A 27,306-nucleotide genomic window follows, 5' to 3' on the forward strand; every position below is an offset into this window, starting at 1 on the left:
AACCATCCTTGTATCCCTGAGATGAATCCCACTTGGTCATGGGGTATGATCCTTTTAATGCATTGTTGAATTTGGTTTGCTAATACTTTGTTGCGAATTTTTGTATCTATCTTTATCAAGGACATTGGCCTCTCATTTTATTTTTTTGTAATGTCTTGATTTGATTTTGGTAATGCTGGTTTATAAAGTGAGTTTGGAAGTGTTCCTTCCTCTTCAATTTTCTGAAATAGTTTAAGAATAGGTATTAATTCTTCTTTGAATGTTTGGATAGAACTCACCTGTGAAGTCATCTGGTTCTGGACTTTTATTTATTGTGAGGTTTTTGATTACTGCTTCAATTTCATTGTTAGTAATTGGTCTGTATAGATTTTACATTTATTTCTTCCTGGTTCAGTCTCAGAAGGTTACGTACTTCTAAAAATTTATCCATCTCTTTTAGATTGTTGAATTTGTTCACATGTAGTTCATAGTATTCTTTAATGATTCTTTGTATTTCTGTGGTGTCAGTTGTAACTTCTCTTTCATTTATCATTTTATTTGCGCTTTCTATTTTTCTTGATAAATTTGGCTAAAGTTTCATCTATTTTATTTGTCTTTTCAAAGCAGCAGCTCTTGGTTTTATTGATCTTTTCTATTGTTTTTTTTAAATTTCTATTTCATTTATTTCCACTCTGATCTTAACAATTTCCTGCCTGTTACTTACTTGGGGCTTTGTCTGTTCTTCTTTTTCTGATTCCTTTAGGTGTAGAGTTCAATTATTTGAGATTTTTTTTTTTATTATTTCTTGAGTAGGTCTGTATAGCTATGAATTTCCCTCTTAGAACTCCTTTTGTTGTACCCCATACATTTGAAAAGTTGTTTTGATTTTCATTAGTTTCAAGATTGTTTCTGTAGTTGACTTCTAGTTTCATGCCACTGGTCATAAAAGATACTTGGTATTTCAACCTTCTTGTATTGAGGCCTAATATGTGATCTATCCTGGAGAAACTTACATGTACACTTGAAAAAAATGTGTATTCTGCAGTTTTTGAATGAAATGTGCAATAAATATCTAGTAAATTGATCTTGTGTAATGTGACATTTAAGGCCATTATTTATTAATTTTATATCTGGATGATCTATCCATTGATGCAAGTGAGGTATTAAAATCCCCTATTATTATTGTATTACTATGGACTGCTCCCTTTATATCCATTAATAATTGCTTTATATATTTAGGTGATCCTATGTTGGGTGCACAGATATTTACAACTGTTTTATCCTCTTCTTGGATATAACTTCTTTATAATTATGTAATGTCCTTTTTAAAAAATATTTTTTTGTTTTATTAAAGTATTGCTATTCCAGTTTTTGTTTCTATTTGCATGGAATATTTTTTTCCATCCCTTCACTTCCCGTCTGTATGTGTCTTTCCATTTGAAGTGAGTCTTTTGCAAGCAGCATATAGATGTCACATTTTTTAATCCATTCAGCTACCATGTCTTTTTATTGCAGCATTTAATCCATTTACATTTAAAATAATTAAAATTTAGTAAGTATGTACTTATTGCCATTTTGTTAATTGTTCTTATAACTGTCCTCTGTTCCTTTCTTCTCTTGGTCTCTTCCCTTGTGGTTTGCTGTTTTGTCTTTAGGTTCCTTTCTCTGTGTATCTTTTGTAGGTTTTTGGTTTGTGCTTACCAGGAGGTTTATGTATAGCATTCTCTCTATATAGCAGTCTACTTTTTTTTCCCCCAGTCTGAGCTCAAGCATGTTAACAGTGGGTTTATTAGGTGAATGCTTGAAAGTACTCAACATTGAATTCAATTTACTTCATGTTAACATTTGCAAATACATTATTAGCAACTCTTAAATATTCTAAATCAACCGACTTGAAGTACAGAAGGCTTGCTCTCAAATCATTCTTCTGAGGTGATGTGAAGCCTGCAGGAGCCTGGTTGAGTTGGGTCCCTAGCCCACGATCACTAGGTCATCACTGGTGAACTCAAAGGTGGGAACTTCAACCTGATCCTGCCCGATGCATCATAGTGGGACCCATGGCAAAGGCAGTAATAACCACCAGAATTGCCTCGTAGTCTACTTTTAAGCTGATACCTAAGTTTGAATATATTCAATAAGGACGACATTTTTATTCCCCTCTCCATGCTTATGTTCTTGATGTCATATTTTAATCTTTTTGTGTTGTGCATCTCCTACTTATGTAATTTGAATTAGTTTTTTAACCTTTGTAGTAGCTTTTTAAATGTCTGATTTGCTGTTATTTATTGAATATTTGGCTTTACCTATGAGGTTTTTCCCTTTCTTATGTTTTATTTCTGGTTATGTCCTTTCCTCTTAAAGATCATTTAACATTTCTCTGTAAAGCTGGTTTAATGGTGATGAACGCCTTTATTTTTATTTTTTGCTTGCTTGGGAAATTTTGTTATATCTTCTTCAATTCTAAATGATAACCTTGCTGGGTAAATTATTCTAGGTTGTAGGTTCCTTTCTCTTAGTACTTTAAAGATGTCCTGCCACTCCCTTCTGGCCTGTACAGTTGCTGATGGGAAATCAGCTGATAGCCTTATAGGGTTTATTTTGTATGTGACTTGTTTTTCTCAGCTTCCTTCAAGATTGTCTCTTTAACTTTTGCCATTTTAACTACAAAATGTCTTGGTGTTGGTCTTTGGGTTCATCTTATTTGGAAATCTCTGCTTCCTGGATATGTTTCCTTTCCAGGTTAGGAAGATTTTTAGTCTTTATTTCTTTAAATAAAGTTTCTATTCCTCTCTTCTCCTTCTGAGAGCCTATAAACGCAAATATTTGAGCACTTGATGTTATCCCAGAGGTCCCTTAAACTATCATTTTTCAAAATACTTTTTCTGCTGATTTCTACTAGTCGGTCTCCTTGGTCACTGATCTATTCTTCTGTTAGCTAATCTGCTACTGATGCCTTCTAATATTAGTGTGTTCTGAGTTATTGTATTCTTTAGTTCTGCTTGGTTCTAACTCTGTGTTGAAGTTCTAAGTTCCGCTATTCCACTCTCAAGGTTGGTGAGGATCCCTATGACCATTTCTTTGACTTCTTTATCAGACAAATTACTTATTTCTGTTTCCATAAGTCCTTCCCCCCCGCACCCAGGGATTTTTCTTGTTCCTTCATTTGAAAGATATTCTTCTCTTTTCATTTTGTTTGGCTGCCTATATTTGTTTATATGAATTAGACAAAACATGTTTCTTCAAGTATTGGAGAAGTAGCTTTATGTTGAAGCAGGCTCTGTGGACTGTGTATTCAGGGTGGTTTTGGCAGGCCGGTAGGAGCCGAGGGGGTACTTAAGGCATCCAGGGCACGGGCCTACTGAGCCAGAGCAGCTCCAGGTGTGTGCAGTAATACTGTTGATCCTGCCTGCTCCCTTTGTTCAGGTAGAAATGGGCTCAGGAGATGTGTCTGGGACCTCGCAGGCAGGCCAGAGCCCCCACCCTACGGAGGTGGAGGAGGATGTAAAGCGTGGCGCTCACCAGCCCCTCCCACCCCAGAGAACTCCCGTGGCTCTCCAGTCTTCTCTCTGTATAGTTTCTCTCTGGTTTGTTGCACCCAAAGTGGTCCCATATAGACTTATGTGCAGGCTTATGTGCTGGGCAGTTTTGGGAAGCTGCTTGGAGCCAAGCATTCAAAGAGCTGTTAGGTGGCAACAGGGTGCTGCTTTCAAGAGCAGGGAGTCTCTGCAACTGGGCTCTAAGGATTTCAGTTAATTATCCATGAGCAGGTGGTGTAGTGGTCTAACTCATTAGCACTTGTGCCCATGGCTGGAAGAATCTGGTAGAGGTTGCTAACATCAAGTTAGTAAAACAAAAGAACAAACCCCTACTGTCAAGTTCAAGAGCTCAGGGGCTTAAGCAGAAATACTTCCAGCAAGGAGAATATGTATCCAAGTCTAGGATCAGTGCTAAGTTATTGCTTTCACAGGTTTACAAGTACTTCTCTCACCTTTAAATAGGCCATCGTGAGGAGTGGCAATAAGGTAAATGGCACCAAATAGAGAAGGGCAGGCTGGGCTGCTCGGTGAATGCGAGATGCCACAGTAGCAGTGAGGAGACCTGTGAAAAAGAAGCATCCGTGAGTGACTCCCTGGGGCCAGCCCTGAGCGAGGAGGACCTCTGGTACCTGGGTGCGTCTTGGCAAATTGGAAATTATGCAGATGTAATGTGACATCTTCTACCCAATGGTCAGGGTGTGAAATGCCTAGATCCAACACCACAGCTTAAGAAACCCTAGAATTCCAAGGGCCCGTGACTGGCCCACGTTCCATTCCGTGCTCAGGTTCCAGCCCTTTGTGTGCCTGGTACCCCTCTATTGCCTGTGGTATGTGAGTTAGACTTGCAGGCAAAAGACCTGGGTTCAAGGTCCAACTCTGCTACTTACAAGAGCTGTCGTCTTGGTTGAGGCTTTCACCTCTTCCAGCCTCAGCCTCCTTACCTGTCTGATGGGGATGACATCCTTTGCCTGTCCCTCTCAAAAGAGTTTTTGAACTGAAATGAACTCAAGAACATGGACGTGCTATGGAACTGGTGAAGTGCTGGTGTTAAGTAGGAGGCACGGGTGAGAGAGGTGCTCCTTTCCACTCACTTTTCTGTAGCCATTGCAGGTGCAGATAGGTGACCGCTATTCCTAAACCATTACAACTGTCTCTTCCTGTCTGCCTGTGACTGAGTGGCTAGAGAGAAAACAGCCTAGGGAGAGTCTGAGGTGACAGAAATGGAGGGAAATATGTTTAATGAAGGAGGAAATAAGCCTGACATTCATTAGACTCAAGCTAAAGATTTAATACGCACACAGACTGCCCTCACGATCACTGAGTGGGAGGTGTTCTTGCCTATGAGGCCTAACCTGTTCTTACTACAGTGTTTGTTCTTTAGTCGTATTGGTAGACAAGGAGCTGTGCTGCCCAGTATCCAGAGCATCCATCATCTCAGGGGTTTGTGGGGTTTTTCTTTGTGGTTGTGATAGCCAACCACTTACTGCTCTCCTCCCAGCCAGCGGCTGCAGCTAGAAGACCTGATTTAATTCCAGGGGTGGGCGGCAGCCACGGTGGGTATCACACAGCTCTGTTCTCTTACCTACAAAGTATCCAATGAGGGTGCAGTGGAAGTAGGAGACCTTCTGCATGCGTCCAGAGATGTTGGCGGGTCCAGAGGCACCACAGGAGTCACCATTGGCTTGTTTTTTGTAGTTGTCATAACGAAGGACAAAGCACAACAGGAGTCCGGGCATCACAATATCTCCAATGCCCAACATAGAGAAGTGACTGCCAGTGGAGCTGGAACACAGTGTCACGTGTCAGGGATGCCACACGCTACAGTCCCATTTCTCCTCCTCCCGGGCAAAGCCTGTCAGCCTTTTAGGGAGTCAAAGAACTTTTCTGAATAGTAGATGGAAACGTCTACTGGCTGAACAGCACCGGTTTTTAGGAGTTGAGAGACTGAAGGCCCTAGGAGGACCAGCACTAGAGGTCTTCCACCCAGGCTGACCCCTCGGTGCTTCAGCAGAGCGCCCCACAGCTGACTGCCCATTATCTGCCTAAGCACTGCCGTCTCACTGCTCGCCACACATTCACTGCTGAGACTTCAAATAAGCACCTGACTACCACCAGACACGGGAGATTAAACAGCACATTAATTTTTCCAACATTGTACTAAGAGGAACTGTATAATATTAGCATTAGGACATATTTTTACAAATATCTTAGACATAAAAACATCCCGAATTTCCTGTTAATTCCCTCCAGCTAACTTTAAAATATGATAATAGTAGTAACATATGGTTGGTTGATAACACTGATCAATAAAAAGCAGCACCTGTATCACTTAGTGATAAATCTTTGCAAGTTAAGTCAATATTCTCTTCCTCATTTGTAAGATGGAGATGCTGACTCACAGCCCTTTTGCAGTCTAGGGTTAGAATGCCGATGACAAAACAGATTAATCAGGGAACAGAAGGTAGTGTGTTCACAGTCATAAGACGAGGCCCGCCTTGCTGCCCAGCCTACCTTGGGAAGACCAGCTTTCCAGGCAGAGACAGGCGAGGAACATCACGCCCAACATTGGGCCCCAGGTGGAGTTTCCGGGAAAGAACATCAAGGGGATTGTCAGCCGGCTGCGTGGCCACCTTCACCATGACGTTACTGTTGAAGATGTAGGCAGAAAAAAACACCTGCCAAGTAGAAAGTCACTTTTATCAGATGGAGCTGGAAGCAACCTGATGTCAGCATTGGCCCTCTTTGTTCTTAAGAGCAGAGTCTCAGAATACTGCAACGTCAAGCTTTTCTGACTGCATGCTTTGAGGAGAAAGGGAATCTTTGCTCCCGGGGCAGGGAACCTTATCTGCCTGCTCCGTCTTCTGCCCTAGCAGTCACACACATCCCAGCTACTGTAACACCTCTGAAGAAACAAAGGCTCGGACAGCCAGCCGCCTGCTCACCTTTAATACCTACTGTTCGGACTGGAGGGAGTGGTCTCAGACGGGAGGTACTCCAGCCAGCAGACTTTGGATACTTAGACTCCAATTCAACCCAAAGGACATCAGGGCATTAGGGAAACAGTCGCTTACCCAAAAGACATCGTAGATTAGAAGCCCTGAGAGAAGCAAGCAGGAGACCTTGAGGCTGGGCAGGCGGACGAAGGCGATCATGGCGACACAGAGACCCATGGCCAGAGCTGGGGAGGAGACAGAGGTCAGTACAGGATCATCCTCTACACAGCTATGTAGCCTATAAACCTAACAAAGTTGTGAGTCCCCTCAAACGTCACGCAGCCCTAAGCCCCAGTCTAAGACATTTACAACCCACTTTAACTCATTTTAACCTGCTGGTATTAGGGAAATCCCTTTTCTCACACTATAGACAGTGCTCAACCGTGTAAGATCCAGGAGCTTCTGTGTTCTGATCCAGCTCCAAGCCAGGCTCAGTTGGGGAGCTCCTAGCCTGAGTTCCCTGCCTCCCCCATTACTGCAGATGTATCAGCCTTGATCCTTACTTGAAAGTTAACTCACATCTCACATCCTCTTTCATTTACTCAAGGACACTGTCCCAGCAATTCGTTCTTCTCTATCCCTGCCTTATTTTTTTCTTGCACCTCTCAAAATCTGACACACCATGCGTCTTTTAAAAAAATTCTCTTTTCTCTCAACTAAAATGTCAGGTCCTTCAGAGCGTGGCCCCTGCTGCATTCCTGGAGTCTAGAAGATGAATGGTTTCTCCCTGTCTTTATCTCACCCTCCATTCTTCTGAAAACATCACGTCTGATTAGGCCACGTAGCTGCTCACAAAACTCCCCGTGGGTTCTCGCTGAAGTGGGATGCAAGCGGAACAACTCGGCCAGGCACTGGCAGGGACGTGCCATGTAGGAGGGCGTTCCCATTGTGCAGTCCCTGCCCTCGTGGTGTACTTCCCCCTTCTCTGTTCTGTAACCTGCTCTGTTCTGTAACCACACTGCTCAACACATACTAGGTCCTTTTATGTGCTACACAGAAGGCCCTATCCTGGCCTTCTTCCCCTGGAAAATTCATCCTTACTCTTAAAAATGCCAGGTCTGAAAGCCCTTCTTCAGGGATTCTTTCCTGATCTAACCAGATTACCATATTTTGCTGTGTATTATAATGCGCACCCACATTCTTGGCCCAAATTTTCAGGGAGGAAAAAAAATCTTTCGTTTTAACCTTTTAATTCAAATTTTTATTTGTTTATATTTAGGTACTTGTTTTTTTGTATTATAAAGGAATTTTAGAATTTTTGATTTATTAATACACTTTTAACTCATAAGCATAAATGAAAGAATTAAAAACATTTATATAGATACGGAATTAGTACTCCCCATGTATAATGTGCATCCTTATTTTTCTCTCACAAATTTGGGCCAAAAGGTACACATTATATACGGCAAAATACAGTGTTTTTTCTTTGTGGTGCCACAGAACTTTAAATCTCTCTCAACTCATTCTTCCATTCTATACTGGTGATTATTTATATACAAGTAGTTTATTCCCCAAACTAGGTTCTCCCAGTAGCCAGAAACCATGGCTTATTCTTTCAGTGGATCCCCAGCACTTGACAGAGTGGACATTCAATAAATATTTGCTGAATGAATTAATAAAATTATGCTCTATCAACTTCAAATTTCAAATTATTCTAAGGAAAGTAAGAAAAGCCATATTACAGATGTATGTCATTTTAATGGAACCGATAAACTGTCAATATATGTAACAAAGTGGGCAAATATAGGCATACCTCAGGTTCCAGACCACCGCAATGAAGCGAGTATTGCAATAAACTCAGTCATATTCTTTTTGCTGGTGGAGGGTCTTGCCTTCAATTTGTAAAATAACGCAACATGTGTGAAGCCCAATAAAGTGAAGCGTAATAAAATGAGGTATGCCTGTATAATAGTTTTGCATACACTGGATACATTAATTCAAATAATATTTAATAAGTTCCTACTGTGGGTAAGGTGTTGCATAAACAAAAAAGGAAAAAAATAATTCCCATCCCTACAACAGAGAAGGGTTGGAAAAACTGCGGTGAAACCAGGAAAAAGAACAAACTATCTCTATTCCCCGTCATTTTGTTACCAAGCATTCACTGAGCGCTGCAGTGTGTATTTTGGAGAGAGATGATAAAGACATAATTCCTGACTTTAGACTAATCTAGGATGCTTTGTACTAGGGTGTCCTTTAAATTTTTTTATAAATTTATAAAAGAACCATAGAATATATGCAAATTCATGTCATTTCAAATGAACATAACAAACTGTGTTAACTAGTTAGGGTCAGGTAGGCTCTGCAAAGATGAAAACATTTCAAGGTACAAAGGGATGACTGCAATACGATGTTTAAGGCATTATGAGATGTGCTGAAGGCATGCACACCATGCCCATTTTTAATCACGGGATTTCCCAGTATAATTAGGAAACAAATGTTGGCTGTGTTGTGAATAAATAGGCCACTGGCAGGTATAAGCTCAGCTGGCTCAAGGAGCGACAGAGACTGGCAATTGATGACCAGAGAACAGACAAACACACGTTTGGGTACAAATGCTGGCTGGAGTGATGGAGCAAAGGGTAGCAAGAGGTGATCTGTTCAGGCTCTTACGAGTGAATACGGGGCGTGCAAATCATCAAGGAAACAAAGGAATGAAGGCTTGAGGAGGAGAGAGGCGTGTACAGGCAGTGAGGGTGGGAGGAAGGACTGAGGATAAAGAGAGGTGTGGAAGCCAACTGGACAATCAAACGGGCAGGCTCCCAGGGCTAAATCTATGTGCCTCTGACACATGCGGGGGCCTGGTCCATTCCTGGGCTTTTCCATTCAATTTACCACACAATCACTTGACCCTAAACCAGCAGGAGCCCTCACAGGTCATACGGTCTCAGTATCCACTCATTGCTTTGTCACTCATCTTATGCTAATCCTACCCCACACCTGGGTCAAAACCAAACATAGACAAGGCAGAACCCCTCCGTGACAGAATTTCCTATGACGAGACAATGTCCTTTTATCCCTAATCTTCCCAACAAGAAACTTTGGTTCACTAACAATGTATCAGTCCTTCATCATGTACACTGTCTGCAGCCACTTTGGGTTATTTACTCCTTATTGTTACTGCACACCATGGTCGTGCTTCCCCACAATTCCTAGTGCGATGTGTCCCTTCGCACTTTCTCTCTCCCACTTACTCTTCACTGCCAGTGTAAAAAATCAGTTTACATCATATCCTGCCTTAAGGTCGCTGGGTTCCCCACTCTGTGATGGATCAAACTGTCACAAAGTTGTACACCGTCGGGCACAGCTCGCACTGAACAGTGCTGCCACATGGCCTCAGCCTCAGTCTGTCTCCTTCTGTTCCCATTTCTCACCCTACTCCTCTCCGTCTAAGAGGAGCCAACCAAGTTTCCCCGCTGTACTTCACGTTCTGTGTTTGAAGAGGCAGAATGCATCCCTTTTGATTATGTCAGAGGAGGTTCTTCCTATATTAAGTCTGTTGAATGAATATCACTCCTACCCCTAAATGAATACAGCCACAAGCTAGGTCTTATCCCCGAAACACACTCAACTACTCATTTAGTTTGCCTCTCTTTTTCATCATTCTTTCATTCAAGTAACCCCGAGAAACCTTACCTTCTCCTAAGGGCTTTTTCAAGCCAAAATGAAGAGAGGTGATAACTTTCCCTCACTCCATGCTGCTTGAGAAACTCCCAAGACTCTCCCTAATAGCTTTACCCACACCTTACTTTTTGGTTAAATGTAAATTAAGCAACAGTGTTAAAGAAATAAGTTATTAATCTTAGCCACTTAGCTATTATTACTTTCTATCGCCTTGTCTTCCATACCAGTAAGGCCAGGGACAAAGAATGCACCAAACTGAGCTAAAATGTCCTCGAAAAGGATTAGGTAACCTGTCAGGTCCGAAGCAGCACTAGCAGAGCCATATGTGGACAGAGTCCAGCATTTTAAAAGAGGACAAAAATCAATTGCCAGATTTCTGGCACTGAACATTTTCTAACCATAGCTTCGTAGCAAAGTGCTATAAAATGAGGGGATGGATTAGACGTTTGTCAATACTCTTCTTGTCCCTAAACTCGTCAGGGGATGCAGACTGTGAACTTAGTTCAACGATCCTTGAACACTAGGTGTGTGTACACAAGATTTATTAGCTTTTAGCTAACATACCACACCACCTATTTATTGGTCAAATCCTTTCAAGCTTTCCCAAATTTAAAAGGATAATTTGCTAGATGAAACTGAGCGTAGATAAAAGAAAAAAAAAATCTCTAGATTTCGTTCAAGAAAACTCTGAAGCTCCACCTTAATATTAATAGTTCTTAGTAATCCTGAAAATATACTTCATGCCTAGCCCTAAAACAACTACTTTTATCATTTTGTTTTCATTTGAATTTCAAAGAACAGGCTTTAATTAAGAAACACTCATTTAAAAACTCTACTACCAAATTATCACTCCCTACAAGATGAGTTCTGGAAAGAAAGTCTGGAAAGACAATTTCCACGTAAGGGAAGAACATAAATCAAACACATCAATCATTAGTCTGAGAAAAAAAATTTAAAAGCTCAAAGGCTGTTGTTTTTTTTTTTTTTTTGAGGGAAAACTCTGTACTTGGTCACAAGGGCAGTTTAACCAGTACAAACTAGTAGAAGAGATCCTCAGACAAGTAAGTATTGGGAAATAACAATAATGATAGTTAGGGCCAGTTAGGGTTTATGGGAACTTCACTGAACACTCAAAAAAATTTCAACTATTAGGTCAATTTCTGATAGTAGGTGGGGGAAAAGAGTTTTTTCTTTATGGCCAATTTTCTACTGACTCGACAGTCTAGAGGAAAAGAATTCTGTAGTGGAATGCACCCTTCAGTTATCTTACGGAGGGAGAGCTGCTTATCCCGTTCTTCCTTAAGTGAGTCTCTAATCATATTCTCACCCCCTGCCTGCAAAAGTACAATGGAGAAAGTCCAGCTGGCTTGCTCTAAAATATGTTTCAGGTGGCTGTGTGGATCAGTTTATCTTGAAAAGAATGTCACCCTCCATCATGCCAACCTTTTCATTTTTTAGTGACATACTACTACCGTGTTTCCCCCAAAATAAGACCTAATCGGAAAACAAGCCCTAGCATGATTTTTCAGGATGACATCCCCTGAACATAAGCCCTAATCTTTTGGAGCAAAAATTAATATAAGACCCGGTCTTATTTTTCAGGGAAACATGGTAGTAAAAATAGGTATTTTTCTGTTCTACGCAATGCTTAGGTAGGGTAGAGAAGAGTATAAAGGACACATTGCTTGCTGTTTTGAGAGCTGTCTGATCTTTTTTGGGTTAGCAGTTTAGTAACCTTAAAATCCTTAGCAAAACCTGTGAATAGTATCATGTATGTCTGGACACATGAATAAAGAGTTCCACGAAAGCAGAGCCACCAAAAGTTAGCAGCGGGATTACAGAGAACCTCAGACCACCCAGGAGGCTGAGACACTTCAAGGTACTTTAAGCCTCATTTGTCATGAACTCTGAGGCTGCCAGCTAGCTAGCATCAAGACCCATCAGTCCTGGTTAGGTGATTATTGCTTTATATTTTTTTCTAGTAAAAACAGTAGCACCTGGAGCTTTCATCATCTCATTTCACATAACATTTGTGTAGGTGGAATTACGTATGCTCAATTTATATATGTACTACTTTTGGTTAAATCATTCTTCTGCAAAAATCAAGAGTTGATCTCAGGAAAAGTCAAATGCACACACCTGCTACTTTATCATTCTTAATACCAAGTATATATAAAATACGCATTACCCTTCTACAATAAGCTGGGCAGGCAACTGTACGACTGGCTGTAATGTCTTTTTCTCAACTTACTCATTATCAACCTGCAGAAGCACTGAAATATCAAACACCAAACCATGAGACTACTGGAAGCACTGGTACTCGATTTGGGAAATCTAGCCTTCTGACAATCACTTAAAATAAAAATTCTAAACACTGCATTTCAGAGTGTTTATATACACAGTGGGCACTTGAGAACTGAAGCGAATGATCACAGCAAATGCTTCCGAAGGCAATCTAGGTGCTAAAGCGGGACGACTCAGAAATCAGCAGAGGTGAATGACCACATGGACTGGTGATTGTGACTCTGCTGCTCTTTCTGAGTCAATAAAAATCTAAGTCTAGAGGGAAACGATCTGTAAGCTCAAGAAGCCACTTTTGAGTTTCAGTACTTGATATATGGTAAGCCCTCAAAGAAAGCAATGAATAATAATGATGGCGACAAATATATATAAACAAATGGCGTTATTTATATAATTATAAATAGTATGTTTAACATTTTCAAGGTTATCAAACAGTAAAACTAACACCTGTTCTTTAGATGTGCAGTTCTGTGAATTCTAACACTTGCAGAGTGTTTCAGCCACCATCAAACTTGACATATGGCTGTGTCATCCCAATAAAATCCCGGGGCTATGTTTTTATAGTCACACCCCACCCCCACCCCCCACCCCGCTACATTACCTGCTGGCAACCACTGATCTCTTCTCCATCACTATAATTTTATCTTCTTAAGCAAAAGAAATATTTTTAAAAATAAGTATATTTTGTATGTTCTTTTAAAAGTGCTTTTTCTGTAAATCATCTTTGATTAAAATAACATATGCCATTTAAATATAATTGCACAGAGCTTGCAATTCACTCTATAGTTTGGTTCCCGGATAATATTCTTAACAGTTTTTCACTAATCGTTACGTTGGTGCAAAAGTAATTGAGGTTTAAAAGGTTATAAACAATTGCAAAAACTGCAATTACTTTTGCACCAACCCAATAATTTGGTACATATAATTTTCAAATCCTTGTATTGGGGTTAAAGTAACATGAGGGGAAAAAAGTCCCAAGAAACAGAAGGAAAAGTTTTCAGTTTTCCTTAGCATTTAAAATTTCTTCATTAAGACTGTATTACTGATTCTGGATCACAGGAAAAAATACAGTTTAAAATCTTTTTTGTTGTTGTTAAATTCTATTCCATTTGACCATAAGCAGAACATCTTTGGTTTTGAAATGTCCAGAAAAGGCAAATTCAGAGACAGAAGTAGACTAATGAATGATTAGGCCTTGGTGGGGGGAGTGGGTAAGTGAACTGCTAACACTTGAGTTTGGTATGAGTTTTAGAGGATGGGTGATGAAAAAGCTCTAAAACTGATCATGCTGATGATGATGGTTTCACAACCCTGTGGGTGTACTAAAAACCACTGAATTGTACACTTTGAATAGGTAAATTGTATGGCATGTGAATTATATCTCAAAGCTCTTATTAAAAATTTCCTTTAAAATGTGGGTAAAAATAATGAAACTCAATAATACAGAACACCATCTTTGGATACCTCATATTTATGCTAATCAGACGTAGTATTACTAAAACACAGACAGAGAAGGGAGGACAGACAAATGTCACTCTCTATAAACTATATCAGAATTTCAACTTGTCAGATTACTCACCATCCATGAGAAGCCAATGGCCAGTGAGAACCCAGATGAGGACGAGCATGACAGACAGAGAGAAGGAGAGCAGCTCAGCAGCAGTGAAACGCCCACAGCAACCGAAAGAAATCCTGGAAAACACAAGACATTTACTGGACTAATGGGCAATAAATTTTATTCAATAACCGAATTCTCCTTTGCTTCTTCATGATCAGAGTTCATTAGGGCCAGATTAGAATAACAGGTGATACCCACTGTGTTTCCCTTAAAATAAGACCTAGCCGGACCATCAGCTCTAATGCGTCTTTCGGAGCAAAAATTAATATAAGACTCAGTCTTATATTATGTTAGATCTAAGACCCGGTCTTATTTTACTATTTACTTATTTTACTATTTTACTTATTTTATAAATAAGTAAAATAAGTATATATTTTACTATATTATAGTAAAGTAAGACCGGGTCTCACATTAATTTTTTTTTTTTATTACACTAATTGTTTTTCTATGTTTTTTTTTTTTCTCACATTAATTTTTGCTGCAAAAGACGCATTAGAGCTGATGGTCCGCTAGGTCTTATTTTCAGGGAAACAGGGTAGATACCCGCTTTGACGTAAACTACAGAGAGCTCAGAGAATTATACTTCTGCACCCAATCGATAACGTACTTTTTATCCCAAATAATCAACATGGTTGTTAGTAAGTTTATAGTGACAACATCTATCTTTGGAGATTCTAAGTATAGGGAAAATTCTATTCTTATGAGAAAAACGAAATGAAGAAAGTCAACAATTCAATTCATTTAGCAAAGATGAATAAACACTTATAGTAAATCTATCTAGTTAACACCAACTCTTAGGAAAATCAGCTGCTCCGAGTGACTGGTTTCTTCAGTGCATATAGCACCTCCACAAGCAATAGTTTTGTTTCCCTGGATCAATGGCTTTGGTAGTTAAGGTGTGAACACTGGGCTTAAACCTAAGTGTCTAGTCTATACTCTAGGTCACCAAAGATCAAAGGCAAAGAATGTTTGAGTAACCACTGTTTTCATAGTCTATTAACTCACTAGCAAAGGAATGAAAGCGTTGCTTTAAAAGAAAACTTCTCATCTTTCAATAATCTGAGCAGGAAGCCTATTACAATGACTCTAACTTCCTAAGATTTGTTTTTATTTCCTCTGCCGTGAAAAGGTGCAAAAGTAATATCTTCCAGTTTTAAAGATCAAACATCTCACTTCCCAGTTTTCTGGCATTTGTGTGCTCCAGTCAGTATCAGAAATTTAGCTTCCTAGTAATGCTATCAAGTATGAGAGAAAAACATACACAAGTTTATAATTTAGAGGAAACTGTCCTTACTTGTTCTGAGGTGAACAGGGTCTCGTTAAATACTGGCACATCGGGAGAAGAAGAAAAGCAAAAGCTATTGTTGCAAGAACTACAGAGAGAAAATGTATGGTTAAATTTTATTGTGCGTGTGGTTTTTTTTTTTTTTTTTTTTACATTTTAAGAAAAATGGCATGACTTATGGAAACTTAATCATTTCCCAGAATACTTTTCTTGACAAGTGGATACAATAAAATTAACTAGAGAAGAAAAATATCTTCCTTCAGCATTGCACAGATAACCCCTTAAAAACAAAGTACCTGATTTGAAGTAAGGGGAAACATAGGTAGATTTTCTCATTCTCTTCTATCTCAACAAGAAAATACAAATAGTTGGCCAGGGGATGATCTAACAAGTCTAGCATTTTGTTCATGTATTATACATTTCCATCAGTGCTTAGCTTAAAAACTGATCAGAGAGCTGACAGTCCAACTACCTTGATTAGTTACCAGTGTTTCTACCTGCAGAAGCACTGGTAGGGTTGTCAGGGATCTCTCTGCCAGACTGGGCTTCTGGTAACCTCCCAGACCAGGAGCCAAAGCAATCCTGGCTCTGGTGTCACATAGCTCATATGGTTTCAAACGCCTGGTCTTTTGTTCAGATTATGCTGGCGGCCTGAACTGTCATGGGGTTCAAAGATGGGTCAGGGAGGGGAAAGCCAGACTTATGAAGAAAGACTTGAATGTCATGGTGTACAAATCTTAATTTTTGAATGATGATTTAAAAAAGGTGAAAATTTTTCCCTTTAGGTTAACGTTAAGAACAGACAGAAATTCATTTACCTGCTGTACATATTGTAAAAACTACTTGAACTGAGTCAAAGAAGAAGAACATGACTAGGAGAGAGACAGATGCTCCAATTGGCAGGAACAGGGCCTGGGTGGAGTCAATCGTCTGGATGCCTGCAAGAGAGAAAGGCACATGTTAACGACGTATGTGACGGGTACCATGCCGTGTACTTAGGTATAGTAACGCGTTAAAATGCGCACAGTTCTAGGGATTAGTATGTACCATACAGATTAGGTAGGCCCTGAGTCTTTCCTTCCCAATGAGATTATGAGCTCCTTGCTCTCTTCATACTAGTTTCATCATAGCAGTTGTTCAAAAAAAAAAACTTATTGAGTTAAACTACCACTTGCTGGTGCTAACCACCTGGATGGCAGGGTGCCAAAAAACAAAAACAAAATCACGACCATTCAAAGGTAGTGAAAATTGAGATTAGTCAATTTGAGTACATCTGTGGTGTTGTATATAGGTTTGGTGAATGAGGTGGTTTAAACTGACTGAATAAAATAATTTTTCATCATCTGTGGATTTAATATATTCATGTTCACTCTTCCCCACTGTTAATAATAGTAGGACTGATTTTGGGGGTGAGAGAAAGGGAGAGAACCAAAGATCTGAAAACAGCAAATCAGAAAAATTGTTTTATGGAAACATTTTAAAGAACAAGTAGGATTTAGCAGTGGTTCTCAGTTCTTTGCTGCTCATTAGAATCACCTGGGGAGCTTAAAAAAAATTACAATGTCCAGGCCCAACCCCAGATCAACTACACTGGAGGTTAGTAGGCCCAACTAAAAACTCCCCACAAAATTTTATTTTTCAGCCAGTGTTGATAAACACTAATAGAATATTTGATGGAAAAGTAAAACATGACAAAATCTAATAACCACTGAATGGAAAGAAAAAATTACTAATTTGAGCTTGTGTGTTACTACTTCCAAATTAACCCTGCTGAGACATCATTAAGTATAATACATAAGAGGAACTAAAGAATAAATTTCCACTGGTCTATTTCTTTGCCAGAGCCATACTGTTTTGATAATTATAGCCTTGTAGTATAATTTGAAGTCAGGGAATGTGATACTGCCAGCTTTGTTCTTTTCTCAGGATCGCGTTGGGGTCTTTTGACACACAGACCAATGGAACAGAATTGAGAGCCCAGAAATAAACCCACACATATGTGGCAACTAAATTTCGACAAAGGGACCAAAAATATACAATGGAGAAAGGAAAACTGGAAAGCCAGACGCAAAAGAATGAAATTAGACTACTGTCTGATACTATACACAAAAATTAACTCAAAATGGATTCTAGACTTGATAATAAAACCTGAAACAATAAAATACACAGAAGAAAGCACGGGCACTAATCTTATGGACCCTGGTCTCAGGTTTTTGCGAACTTGACCCCAAAGGCAAGGGAAGTAAAAGCAAAAAATAAATGAATGGAACTACGTTAAACTTAAAAGCTTTGTGCTCGCTTCGGCAGCACATATACTAAAATTGGAACTTAAAAGCTTCTGCATAGCAGAAGAAACTATCAATAAAACAAAAAGGCAACCAACTGAATGAGAAGATATTTGCAAATGATTCCTACAATAAGGGGTTAAAATTCAAAATATATTAAAAAAACTCACACAACTCAGTAACAAAAAACCCCAAACAATCCCATCAAAAAATGGGCAGAGGACCTGAAGAGACAATTTTCCAAGGAAGACATACAGATAGGTATGTGATTAACAGATATGGCCAACAGATACATGGAAAGATGCTCAACGTCACTAGCTATTATATAAGGAAAATGCAAATCAAAAACATACCTCACACCTGTTAGAATGGCTATTATCAATAAGACAAGAGGATGTGAAGAAAAGGGAACCCCTATACTACTGGTAGAAATGCAAACTGGTGCAGCCACTACAGAAAACAGTATGGAGGTTCCTCAAAAAATTAAGAATAGAATTACCATAGGACCCAGCAATCCTGTTCTGGGTATCTACCCGAAAAATTCGGAAACATTTATTCATAAAGATGTATGTAACGCCCTTCCCCCAAAATGAAAACCATAAAAAAGACAAATGTACCCCTATGTTCACTGCAGCATTATCATGGTAGCCAAGACATGGAAACAACCCAAGTGTCTTTCAAAGGATGACTGGATAAAGAAAATGTGGTACCTATATACAATGGAATACTACTCAACCATAAGATGAATTTGTGACAGCATGGATAGATCTTGAGAATATCATGCTAAGTGAAATAAGTGAGATGGAAAAGGACAAGAACCATATGATTTCATTCATATGTGAGATATAAAACAGAAAGCAACAAATGAACACACAAAACTAACAAATAATCTCATAGACACAAACAACAGAATGGTGGTTACCAGAGTTTGAGAAAGGGGGATGGGGTTGGAAAAAGAGGGTAAAGGGGTCAAATATATGGTGGCGGGAAGAGACTAGACTTTGGGTGGTGAGCATACAATGCAATATACAGATGATGTATTATAGAATTGCACCCTTGAAACATATTAACCAATGTTACCTCAATAAATTTAATTAAAATTTTTATATGACCTATGATAAAGAAATATTAGAAGTAAAAATCTCTCTTCATTAAATTAAGGCTATGAATAAAATGTTACACAACCAGAATGAACATAACTAGACACAAAGGACTGCAATCATCAACAGACATTTAAAAATTGCTCTTAGGTATTTAAATTTACCTCAAGAAAGCTATGTAGGGATTTTAGTGAAATATTAAATATTTCTACAAAACAAAATTGCTTCTTATTGGCTAGGTAGATGAGTCAGTAATTCACTTAGGCATAGGACAATTCCATTTAGAAAGAGTGATCTACGTGTCAAGACAAACAGAAATGATCTGGAGATGAGGTCTATCCTGAATTGTAGTCAAACCCATGCAGCTCGGCATGGATCATTTTAGGGGGGTGTATCTTCAAGTGTCTCATGGAAACATTTATAAAACAAAACTATGAAGTGTCTAACTAAATTTCACCTAAATGGTTGTCTTTTTTTAATTTGTGTGCTCTACAATTGTTCAAAGAAGAACTAGAGGAAACTATAGAATTTCAGATGTCTTTTACAACAGAAAATAATATTAAAGTTTCTCAAATAAATGATTATTATACATACGGTAAGAAAAAAATCTTAAAAAAAATAAATCTATAAATGCTAACTCCTCCCCTCCTTTCTTTAAAAGGAAGCATCATATATAGTCTGCAGACTATATATGTAGACTATTAATTATGTTGGTTTAAAATATGAACAGAAAAATTAAATGGCTGGCTACAACAAAGACTATTTAGTAAGGTCAGGCATGAGAAGTGTTTGTTTATAATAAATCTAAATTTTAGAAATTCATTCTGCAATTAAAATGCAAAACTGAATACAAAGAAGTGTTCTAGAATATTAGATAGAATGCACAGAGTTCGTTTTTTGAAAGCACAGATTTTATTTCAACCAGGAGGTATTAGACTTCCACCAGTTTTACAGAAGGATGTCCAAGACAGCTTACCAAACAGAGTCACAGGGCAAGTCAAGCTCCTTTAGTTGCTGACAATATGCTACCTAAAACAATGTGCACCACTTCAATACAGCATTTCCTAAAAGGTCTGGAGAAAATGGTCTTGAAGGGGAAGGGGCTACTTAGAAATTTTAGCCCAAATCTAGTGACTTCAAAACAAAACAGAGCAAAGCAAAACAGAACAGCCATAATTGGAAGGACTTAAGTGCAGATGCATTATCTTTAAAAACAAAACATAAGAAATAGGCATGATGAAGGAATTAAAATTTATTTTTTAGCATTCAATGAACATGGCTACAGGCTAACTACATATCTGGTCATAAAACAGACATTGATAGGCGGCCAGATGGCTCAGTTGTTTAGAGCACAAGCTCTTAACTAGGTTGCTGGTTCGATTCCCACACGGGCCAGTGAGCTGCGCCCTCTACAACTAGATTGAAAACAACAAGTTGGAGCTGAATTGCGCCCTCCACAACAAGGCTGAAAACAATGACTTGACATCCTGGAAAAATATACTGTTCCCTAATATTCTCCAATAAAAACGACGACGACAACAACAAAACCAGACATTGAGCAATACATTAATGTATCACTGATAATTGTTAAGAAAGTTACTCATTTTGTAACTTTTAACCAAATATTCACTGAACACCTATTATACAGTAGGCAATATTCGGGATTAAAAAAAACACACAAAAACAAAATGTCATTTCCAGATCTTACGGAGTTTCAAGTCTAAGTGGGAAGGTTAAGGTGCATATTTCTATTAATGAAGAGAATTCCAACTGTACATCTCCACTGATCTCTGCAGTTCAAATAAATTATATGGGAAACCCAGTAAATGACTTCAAGATGTCAGATAATGGGGTAGGGGTGGGGCTTTAAAAAAAACACAACGAACAGTTAATAATAATTAAATGAAGGACTGAGGTGCAGGGGCTGGGGGGATCTCTATATAGGCTTCTTGGAACAGATGTAACGATGAGACAGGAAATAGAACAAGATTAGGGAAAACCAGACAGGACCTTGCCCCCACTTTCTTTCTAACCTTTTTTATTATAAAGCCTAACACACAGAAAAGTACATTAAACAAAAACGTAGAGTCCAGTGAATCATCACGAAGCGAATACCACCCAGGTCAAAAAACAGAACCGTGCCAAGCTCAGAAATTTGTCGCGTGCCCTCCTGGTCACTAACTACTGTCTCTCTTTCCCCAAAGGGAACGGCTGTCCCTGCTTTTATGATACTTTCTTCTTTGCTTCATTTTACATGGTTTCTACCCAAGCATGCACCTTAAAATACTAATTCGTGTTTATTTTGCCTGGCCTTGGAACTTATATTGAATTGTGCAGTACGTATCTTGCTGTCTGGCTTCTTTCGCTCAACATTATGGGAAACATCCATGCTCTTATGCATAGCTGTAGTTCACTCATTTTCATGTCTTTTCCACAAATTCCTTGATTTTTATTTATTCTGGGAGTGGGCAACTGCAACCTTTAAGAAACCTCTCTCCACTGCTCACTTTCTCCTACAATCAGTTCAAAACACTCTTGCCAAAATCTTAACATTAAATTCATACCCTCCTTTTCTTAGAACTTTTCCCCCAATTCGTCTCCACTGTTGATCACTCAGGACTTCAATCTCTTTAGAACTTACACAACCTCTTATATTTCTCTGTTCATTTTCAGGCTGTTGTTTCTTTGATTTTTGATAAGTGCATTCTATTTTCCACGCCATCCTTTTAATCTGAAATGGTATCACACTCCATAATCAAGTACTGGCCTTCTCTACAATGGCCATTTCTCTCATTACGTTGTTCCTGATTAAGTGGAGGGGACTGCATTCTATCCTAATCTGTGCTTATCACTGTGATGTCCATGGCCCAGACTACACACTGAAGAAATTGTTGAGGATAATTTAACATAACACACAAAGTAGATTTAAGAAAGTGACCATTTAAACAACCATCTATTATTCTTTAGACACTGATCAATAATGAGAAATTAAAAAACTGATGTTACCAGGTAACTTCTTCTACTGTAAGGAATGACTTAACCATTTATTTGTTTGAGGATAAAAATTATACTTAAGATACACAGTATTGATTTTTTAGATTTCTGTGATGCAATGTACACAGATTTATAAAGTTTAAGTACATCATTTGCATATATACTATGTAACAGAATTTTTAAAGGCATTTCAAGAGTATAAAGTGATCTGGCTTAAAATGTTGTTGGATGGTGAATTGCTATGTAATAATTTAACATGAAAATCAGATATTGACACTGGGTTTTACCTGGTTCCCGGTAAGTTACTGGTATGGTATTTTACCTCATACAAGGAGCAGTTTAAGAAAAGACTCATATTTAAATGATTGTACTCACTGTATGTATCGTGCCTACTTTACACCGCTGAGGACAATAATCTCCAATTAAACTTCCAAGGTCCTCTGTGAATATTCTGTATAACTTTATATTAGATCCCTAGTAGTTCCTCCCTATTAGGTGGTGACTTTAACCTGTCCTGTAAATCAGGCTCACTCTCCTCTCTGTGCCTGTTATTAATTATATGCACTTTCCACCTGGAATGATGACTTCTCCACCATTCCAAGTTCACTGTTTTAAGTTTCAAGTCAAACTCACCTTCTCTAGGAAAGAGTCCCCTTACTAACCTTACCCACTGTTGCTAACCCTGACTTGCCTTTCTCTTTACACTCTTTGCACATGTATGTCAACATGTCTTCACCTCTAGTGCTTACTCTCATCTACTGGTAGAAGCTTTTTCTGAAGGATTCTGAGACTATGGCACGGGTCCATGAGAAAACCTACTTGCTCTAGATACAGGATGGAAAGCGGGATTTGCTCTCTCTTTCTTAGCACTTTATTAATACCATGGAAAGTATTTTGGCCACGTTGCCAATGTGACAACTTGGGGACCAGCTCCTGTACTTTTGCATCTTTCAATATATGTAACAGAATGTTGAGTGCATGGTAGGTACCCAATATCAATCTCTTAATATTATCAAACCAACTGTCTTTATTTCTAATTCAATTCTCTTTTTATAATAAGCATCGTCAATTTTCTATGACTCTATTGATAAGTACAATTGATAAAATTTACCCATTTTAAGTGAATAATTCAGTAATTTTGGGGGGAGGTCAATCTATAATAGCAAGTGTGAAACACCCCCCATAATCTAGGTTTAGAACATTCTCATCACCTTGAGCAGATTCCCTCGTGCCAGTTTACACTTAATTCTTCTTCCCATCCCTAGGCCCAGGCAACCACTAGTTTACTTTCGGTCTCTGTGTATTTGCCTTTTGGGAAATTTCACATAAATGGACTCATATAATATGTAGTCTTTCCTGTCTGGCTTTTACTTAACACGATGTTTTGAGGCTCATCCACATTGTAGCATGTGCTTCATTCATTTTAATGCTGAACAGCATTCCACTGTATGTACAGAGCGTATTCTGTTTATCCATTCACTAACTTGTGGATCTTTGAGTTGTTTCTACTTTTTGGCTATTCTGAATAATGCTGCTGAACATTTGCCATAAAGCACACTTCTATTTTTTTTTAAAAACAAGTATTTTTATAAAATCGAAAATATCAAAAGATACTCACCATTGCTTAGTTTTACAAGTACTTCAAGTAGCTATCTTTAAGAGTCAGTTAATTTATAATCAACACCTATAAGATCATCAGCCTCACCGAAGTATTTAAATGACATAAACGGGCAGATACTAATCTGCCTGCTCATCTTTAAGAAGATTAAGATCCTCAGCAGCAGGCTTTTAGACATGAGTTAAGAGCAGGACACAAGAAATCAGTAGTTCAGATTCAAAACTTAAGAATTTAACAAATTATGCCATACAGATTAGATTTTAATATGCCAAACAAATCTTGAACCCAGTGAATTAACTGGGGCTATCGAAAGAATCAAATGAAAACAACTACATGTATGCAAGTTCATTGACATAAAGTTCCTTACTATTATTGGTGCTGTTGCCATTAAAAGACCCAGAAGAACTGTTACTGTCTTTCTCCTTATCTTGATTTTCAAAGTCCATATTAAGGGACCTGTGGGGGGAAAAAATGTACAGTAAGTTTCAGTTTTGCTTAAGAAAGAAGTGAGTTAGAAAAATCAGTAACAAAACAATATTTTTAAATGTTAAGGTATCAGGAAAGAAAGAAAGGTCTCTCTTGAACAACTCTACAAAATAGATTGTGCCACATTTTAAAAAACAATCTACATTCCTTCCAATATGTCAGAGTTCAAGAGTTTTCCTGACTGCAAATAAAAGGTTTCCACTGTGACTGAATCTTCTGGCACATCCTTAATTACTTCCTTATGTGATAAATATCTAGAAGGAGAAATGTTGAGTCAAAGGGCAAGCACAATTTTGAGACTTTTACACAACTGCTTCCAAAATAGACCAATTTACTCTGATCACAGTGTATGAGAGCTCTTGTTTCTCTGTACCTTGTCAGCTTTCATTCAACAACAAATACTTGAGTTTCTGGACTGTTCTAAGTACTGGAGGGGCAATAAATCATGAGGAAAACAGGCTCTTGCGGATTTTACACTGAAAAAGGGGAGTGATAATAAACAAAAAAGTAAGTTAAGTATATGGGATATTAATGGTTAAGAGCTAAAGGGGAAAAAGCAGGAAATGGAGAGGTTAGGTTTGAAATTTAAACAGTGCGGGCAGGGAAGGCCTCCCTGGTGTGACTTCTGAGTTAAGACCTGAAGGAAGTAGTCATTGTCAGTTTGGGGGACTAAAAATGCTCTCCGTTCCAATTTAGAATTCTTTAACTTGGAACAATTTTGTGTACGTGAGCCTGCCCATTTCTTTCTTTGTGAACAACCTGTTCAAGTCTTTAGCTCATTTTCTATGTTCCTTTAAAGAAGCGTATTTGTGTGTATGTGTTTGTAAAAGAAATTTCCTGTGATGGTGGAAGTCTTCCACATCTGCACTGGCCAATGTGGTCGACATTAGCCACACGAGCACCTGAAACGTGGGAATGTGACTGAGGAACTGAATTTGACATGCTACTAAATTTTAATTAATTTAAGTTTAAATAATTTGAGAGCTAAAACTATTAAAACTCTTAGATGAAAACATAGGGGTAAATCTTTGTGACCTTGGATATGGCAGTGGATTCTTATGGGAGAAAATGTTACTCATGTATCTGATAAGGGCCCTGTATTTAGAATACATAATGATATCTTACAATTCAGTAATAAAAAGACAACCCAATTAAAAAATGGGCAAAGGATCGGAACAAAGATATGCAAATAGTCAATAAGCATGTGAAAAGATTCTTAACATCAGAGAAATCCAAATCAAAACCACAACAATAACTCTTCACATTCCCTAGGATGGCTATAATCATAACCAAGAGATACGATAGCAAGGATGTCAAATTAAAACTTTCATACATTGCTGGTGGGAATGTAAATTAGTATAGACACTTTGGACAACAGTCTTGTAATTTTCAATTTTCTGGTCCATATTCAGGGTATCTATTTCTGTGCATGAGCTTTGAGATTGTGTCTTTTGAATTTGTCAATTTCCTCCAAGTCATCAAATTTATTGGCATAAACTTGTTGATAGTAGTCCCTTATTATCTTTTTAATATTTGTAGACTCTGTAGTAATATCACCTCTCATTTCTGTTATTCATTTTGTTTTCTCTCTTTTTATCCTTGATTCGTCTGGCTAGAGGTTTACCAATTTTAGTGGTCTTTAAAAAATCAGCTTTTGCTTGCACTGATTTTTCTCTAACAACAACAAAAAAAAACTACTTCATTTGTTTTAGCTCTGATCTTTATCCTACCTTTTGTTTGCTTGCTTTGGGTTTAATTTGCTGTTTTTCCCCCCTAGTTTATTAAGGTAAAAACTTTGATAGATCAGACACCTTTTAATTCTATTCTAATCTAGGCATCTGAAGCTGTAATTCCTCCCCTAAGTACAGCTTTTGCAACATCCCATAAACTTGGTGTGTCATGTTTCATTTTCTATTAATTGGAAATATTTTCCAATTTCCTTCTTGAGTTTTTGATCCATAGAAGTGTTATTTTTGTTTCCAAATATCTGGGGATTTTCCAGAGATCTTTCTGATACTGATTTCTAACTTGATTCAACTGTGATCTGTTACGGACTGTTTGTATCCCCACATTTGTTGAAGCCGTAACTTGCCAAAGTAATAGTTGGTGATGGGACCTTTGGGGATAATTAGGGTTAGATGAGGTTATGAAGGTAGGGCCCTCATGATGGAATTAGTCCTTTCTAAGGAGAGATACCAGAGAGCTTGCTCTCTCTCCACATACATGCACCCAGCAAAGACCATGTGAGGACACAGAGAGAAGGCGGCCATCTTTGAGCCAGGAAGAGAGTCCTCACCAGAACCTGACCACGCCAGTACTCTGACCTTGGACTTCAAGTCTCTGAAACTGCGAGAAAATAAATTTCCATTGTTTAAGTTATCCAATCTGTGTATTTTGTGATGGCAGTCCGAGCTAATAAAGATTAAAGATCATACTTTGTATGCCTTGAATCCTTTTACTGAAACTTACTTGTATTATGTCCCCAAACATGTCCTATCTTGGTAAATGTTCCACGTTCACTTAAAAGAATGTGTATCTAATTGCTGGATGGAGTATTTTCTAAATGTCAGTCAGGTCAAATTGGTTGAGAATATTGTTAAAGCTATTACATCCTTGTTGATTTTCTGACCACTTACTTGTTCTATCAATTACTGAGAGAGGGGTATTAAAATCTTCAGCTACATTTGGGGTTTACTTTTCCTTGAAGTTCTATCAGTTTTTGCTTCACGTATTTTGAAGATCATTAAAAAAATGCATAAACATTTAGGAATATTATTATATCTTGTTGATTTTATTGACCCCTTTATCATTATGAAATAAACCTTTGTTGTGGTAATATTCCTTGCTCTGAAAGTCGTTTTATCTAATATAGCTTTTTTTGATGAGTATAAGCAAGGCATATCTTTTCCCAGTCTTCCACTTTAAATATTTTTTATGGCTTTATATCTACAGTGTACTTGCAAGCAGTGTATAATTGGATCTTGCTTTTTAAATTCAATCTGACAATTGCTACCTTTTAGTTGGGGTGTTTAGGCCATTTTCATTTGACTTGATTATTGCTATGAATAGGTTTGAGACTATCATGTTGCTATTTATTTTCTATTGCCCCCCCCTTTTTGGTTCCCCTTTACATGCCTTTTTTTGGGGATTAATATAGTGTTTATGATTCTATTTTATCTCCTTTGTTGGCTTATGAGCTATAACTCTTTCTTTTATTTTAGTGTTTGCTGTAAAGTTTATAGTAAACATTGTTAATCAACACAGTCTGTCTTGAAGTTATATTATGCTACTCCATGTACAGTACATAAACCTCACAATAGTTTACATTTATTTTTCCCCTCTCAACCTTTGTACTATTATTGCTGTGCATTTTTTTACATTATACAATAAACGCCACAATATATTATTTTTGATTATACAATTATCTTTTAAATAATAAGACAACAATTTTAAATAATAAGAAAAAAGACCTTTTATATTTATCAAC

The 27,306-nt window shown here is 38.1% G+C and overlaps 1 protein-coding gene across 1 annotated transcript in view; it reads right to left on the minus strand.

Moving 5' to 3' along the window:
• The window catches only part of SPPL3 (signal peptide peptidase like 3), a 28,010-nt gene extending 3,592 nt beyond the window's left edge, over nt 1-24,418 (minus strand). The window contains exons 1-8 of the mRNA XM_081036962.1: nt 23,701-24,418; nt 16,155-16,274; nt 15,346-15,424; nt 14,013-14,125; nt 6,587-6,693; nt 6,027-6,190; nt 5,098-5,297; nt 3,968-4,077 (exon numbers count right to left, since the gene is read on the minus strand). Of these exons, the coding sequence (XP_080893088.1) occupies nt 3,968-4,077; nt 5,098-5,297; nt 6,027-6,190; nt 6,587-6,693; nt 14,013-14,125; nt 15,346-15,424; nt 16,155-16,274; nt 23,701-23,779 (972 nt within the window). The 5' untranslated portion in view covers nt 23,780-24,418. The remainder of the gene's footprint in view (nt 1-3,967; nt 4,078-5,097; nt 5,298-6,026; nt 6,191-6,586; nt 6,694-14,012; nt 14,126-15,345; nt 15,425-16,154; nt 16,275-23,700) is intronic.
• Between the last annotated feature and the right edge of the window lie 2,888 nt (nt 24,419-27,306).

This window comes from Rhinolophus hipposideros (assembly GCF_964194185.1).
Source record: "Rhinolophus hipposideros genome assembly, chromosome: 24".
Classification (NCBI taxonomy): domain Eukaryota; kingdom Metazoa; phylum Chordata; class Mammalia; order Chiroptera; family Rhinolophidae; genus Rhinolophus; species Rhinolophus hipposideros.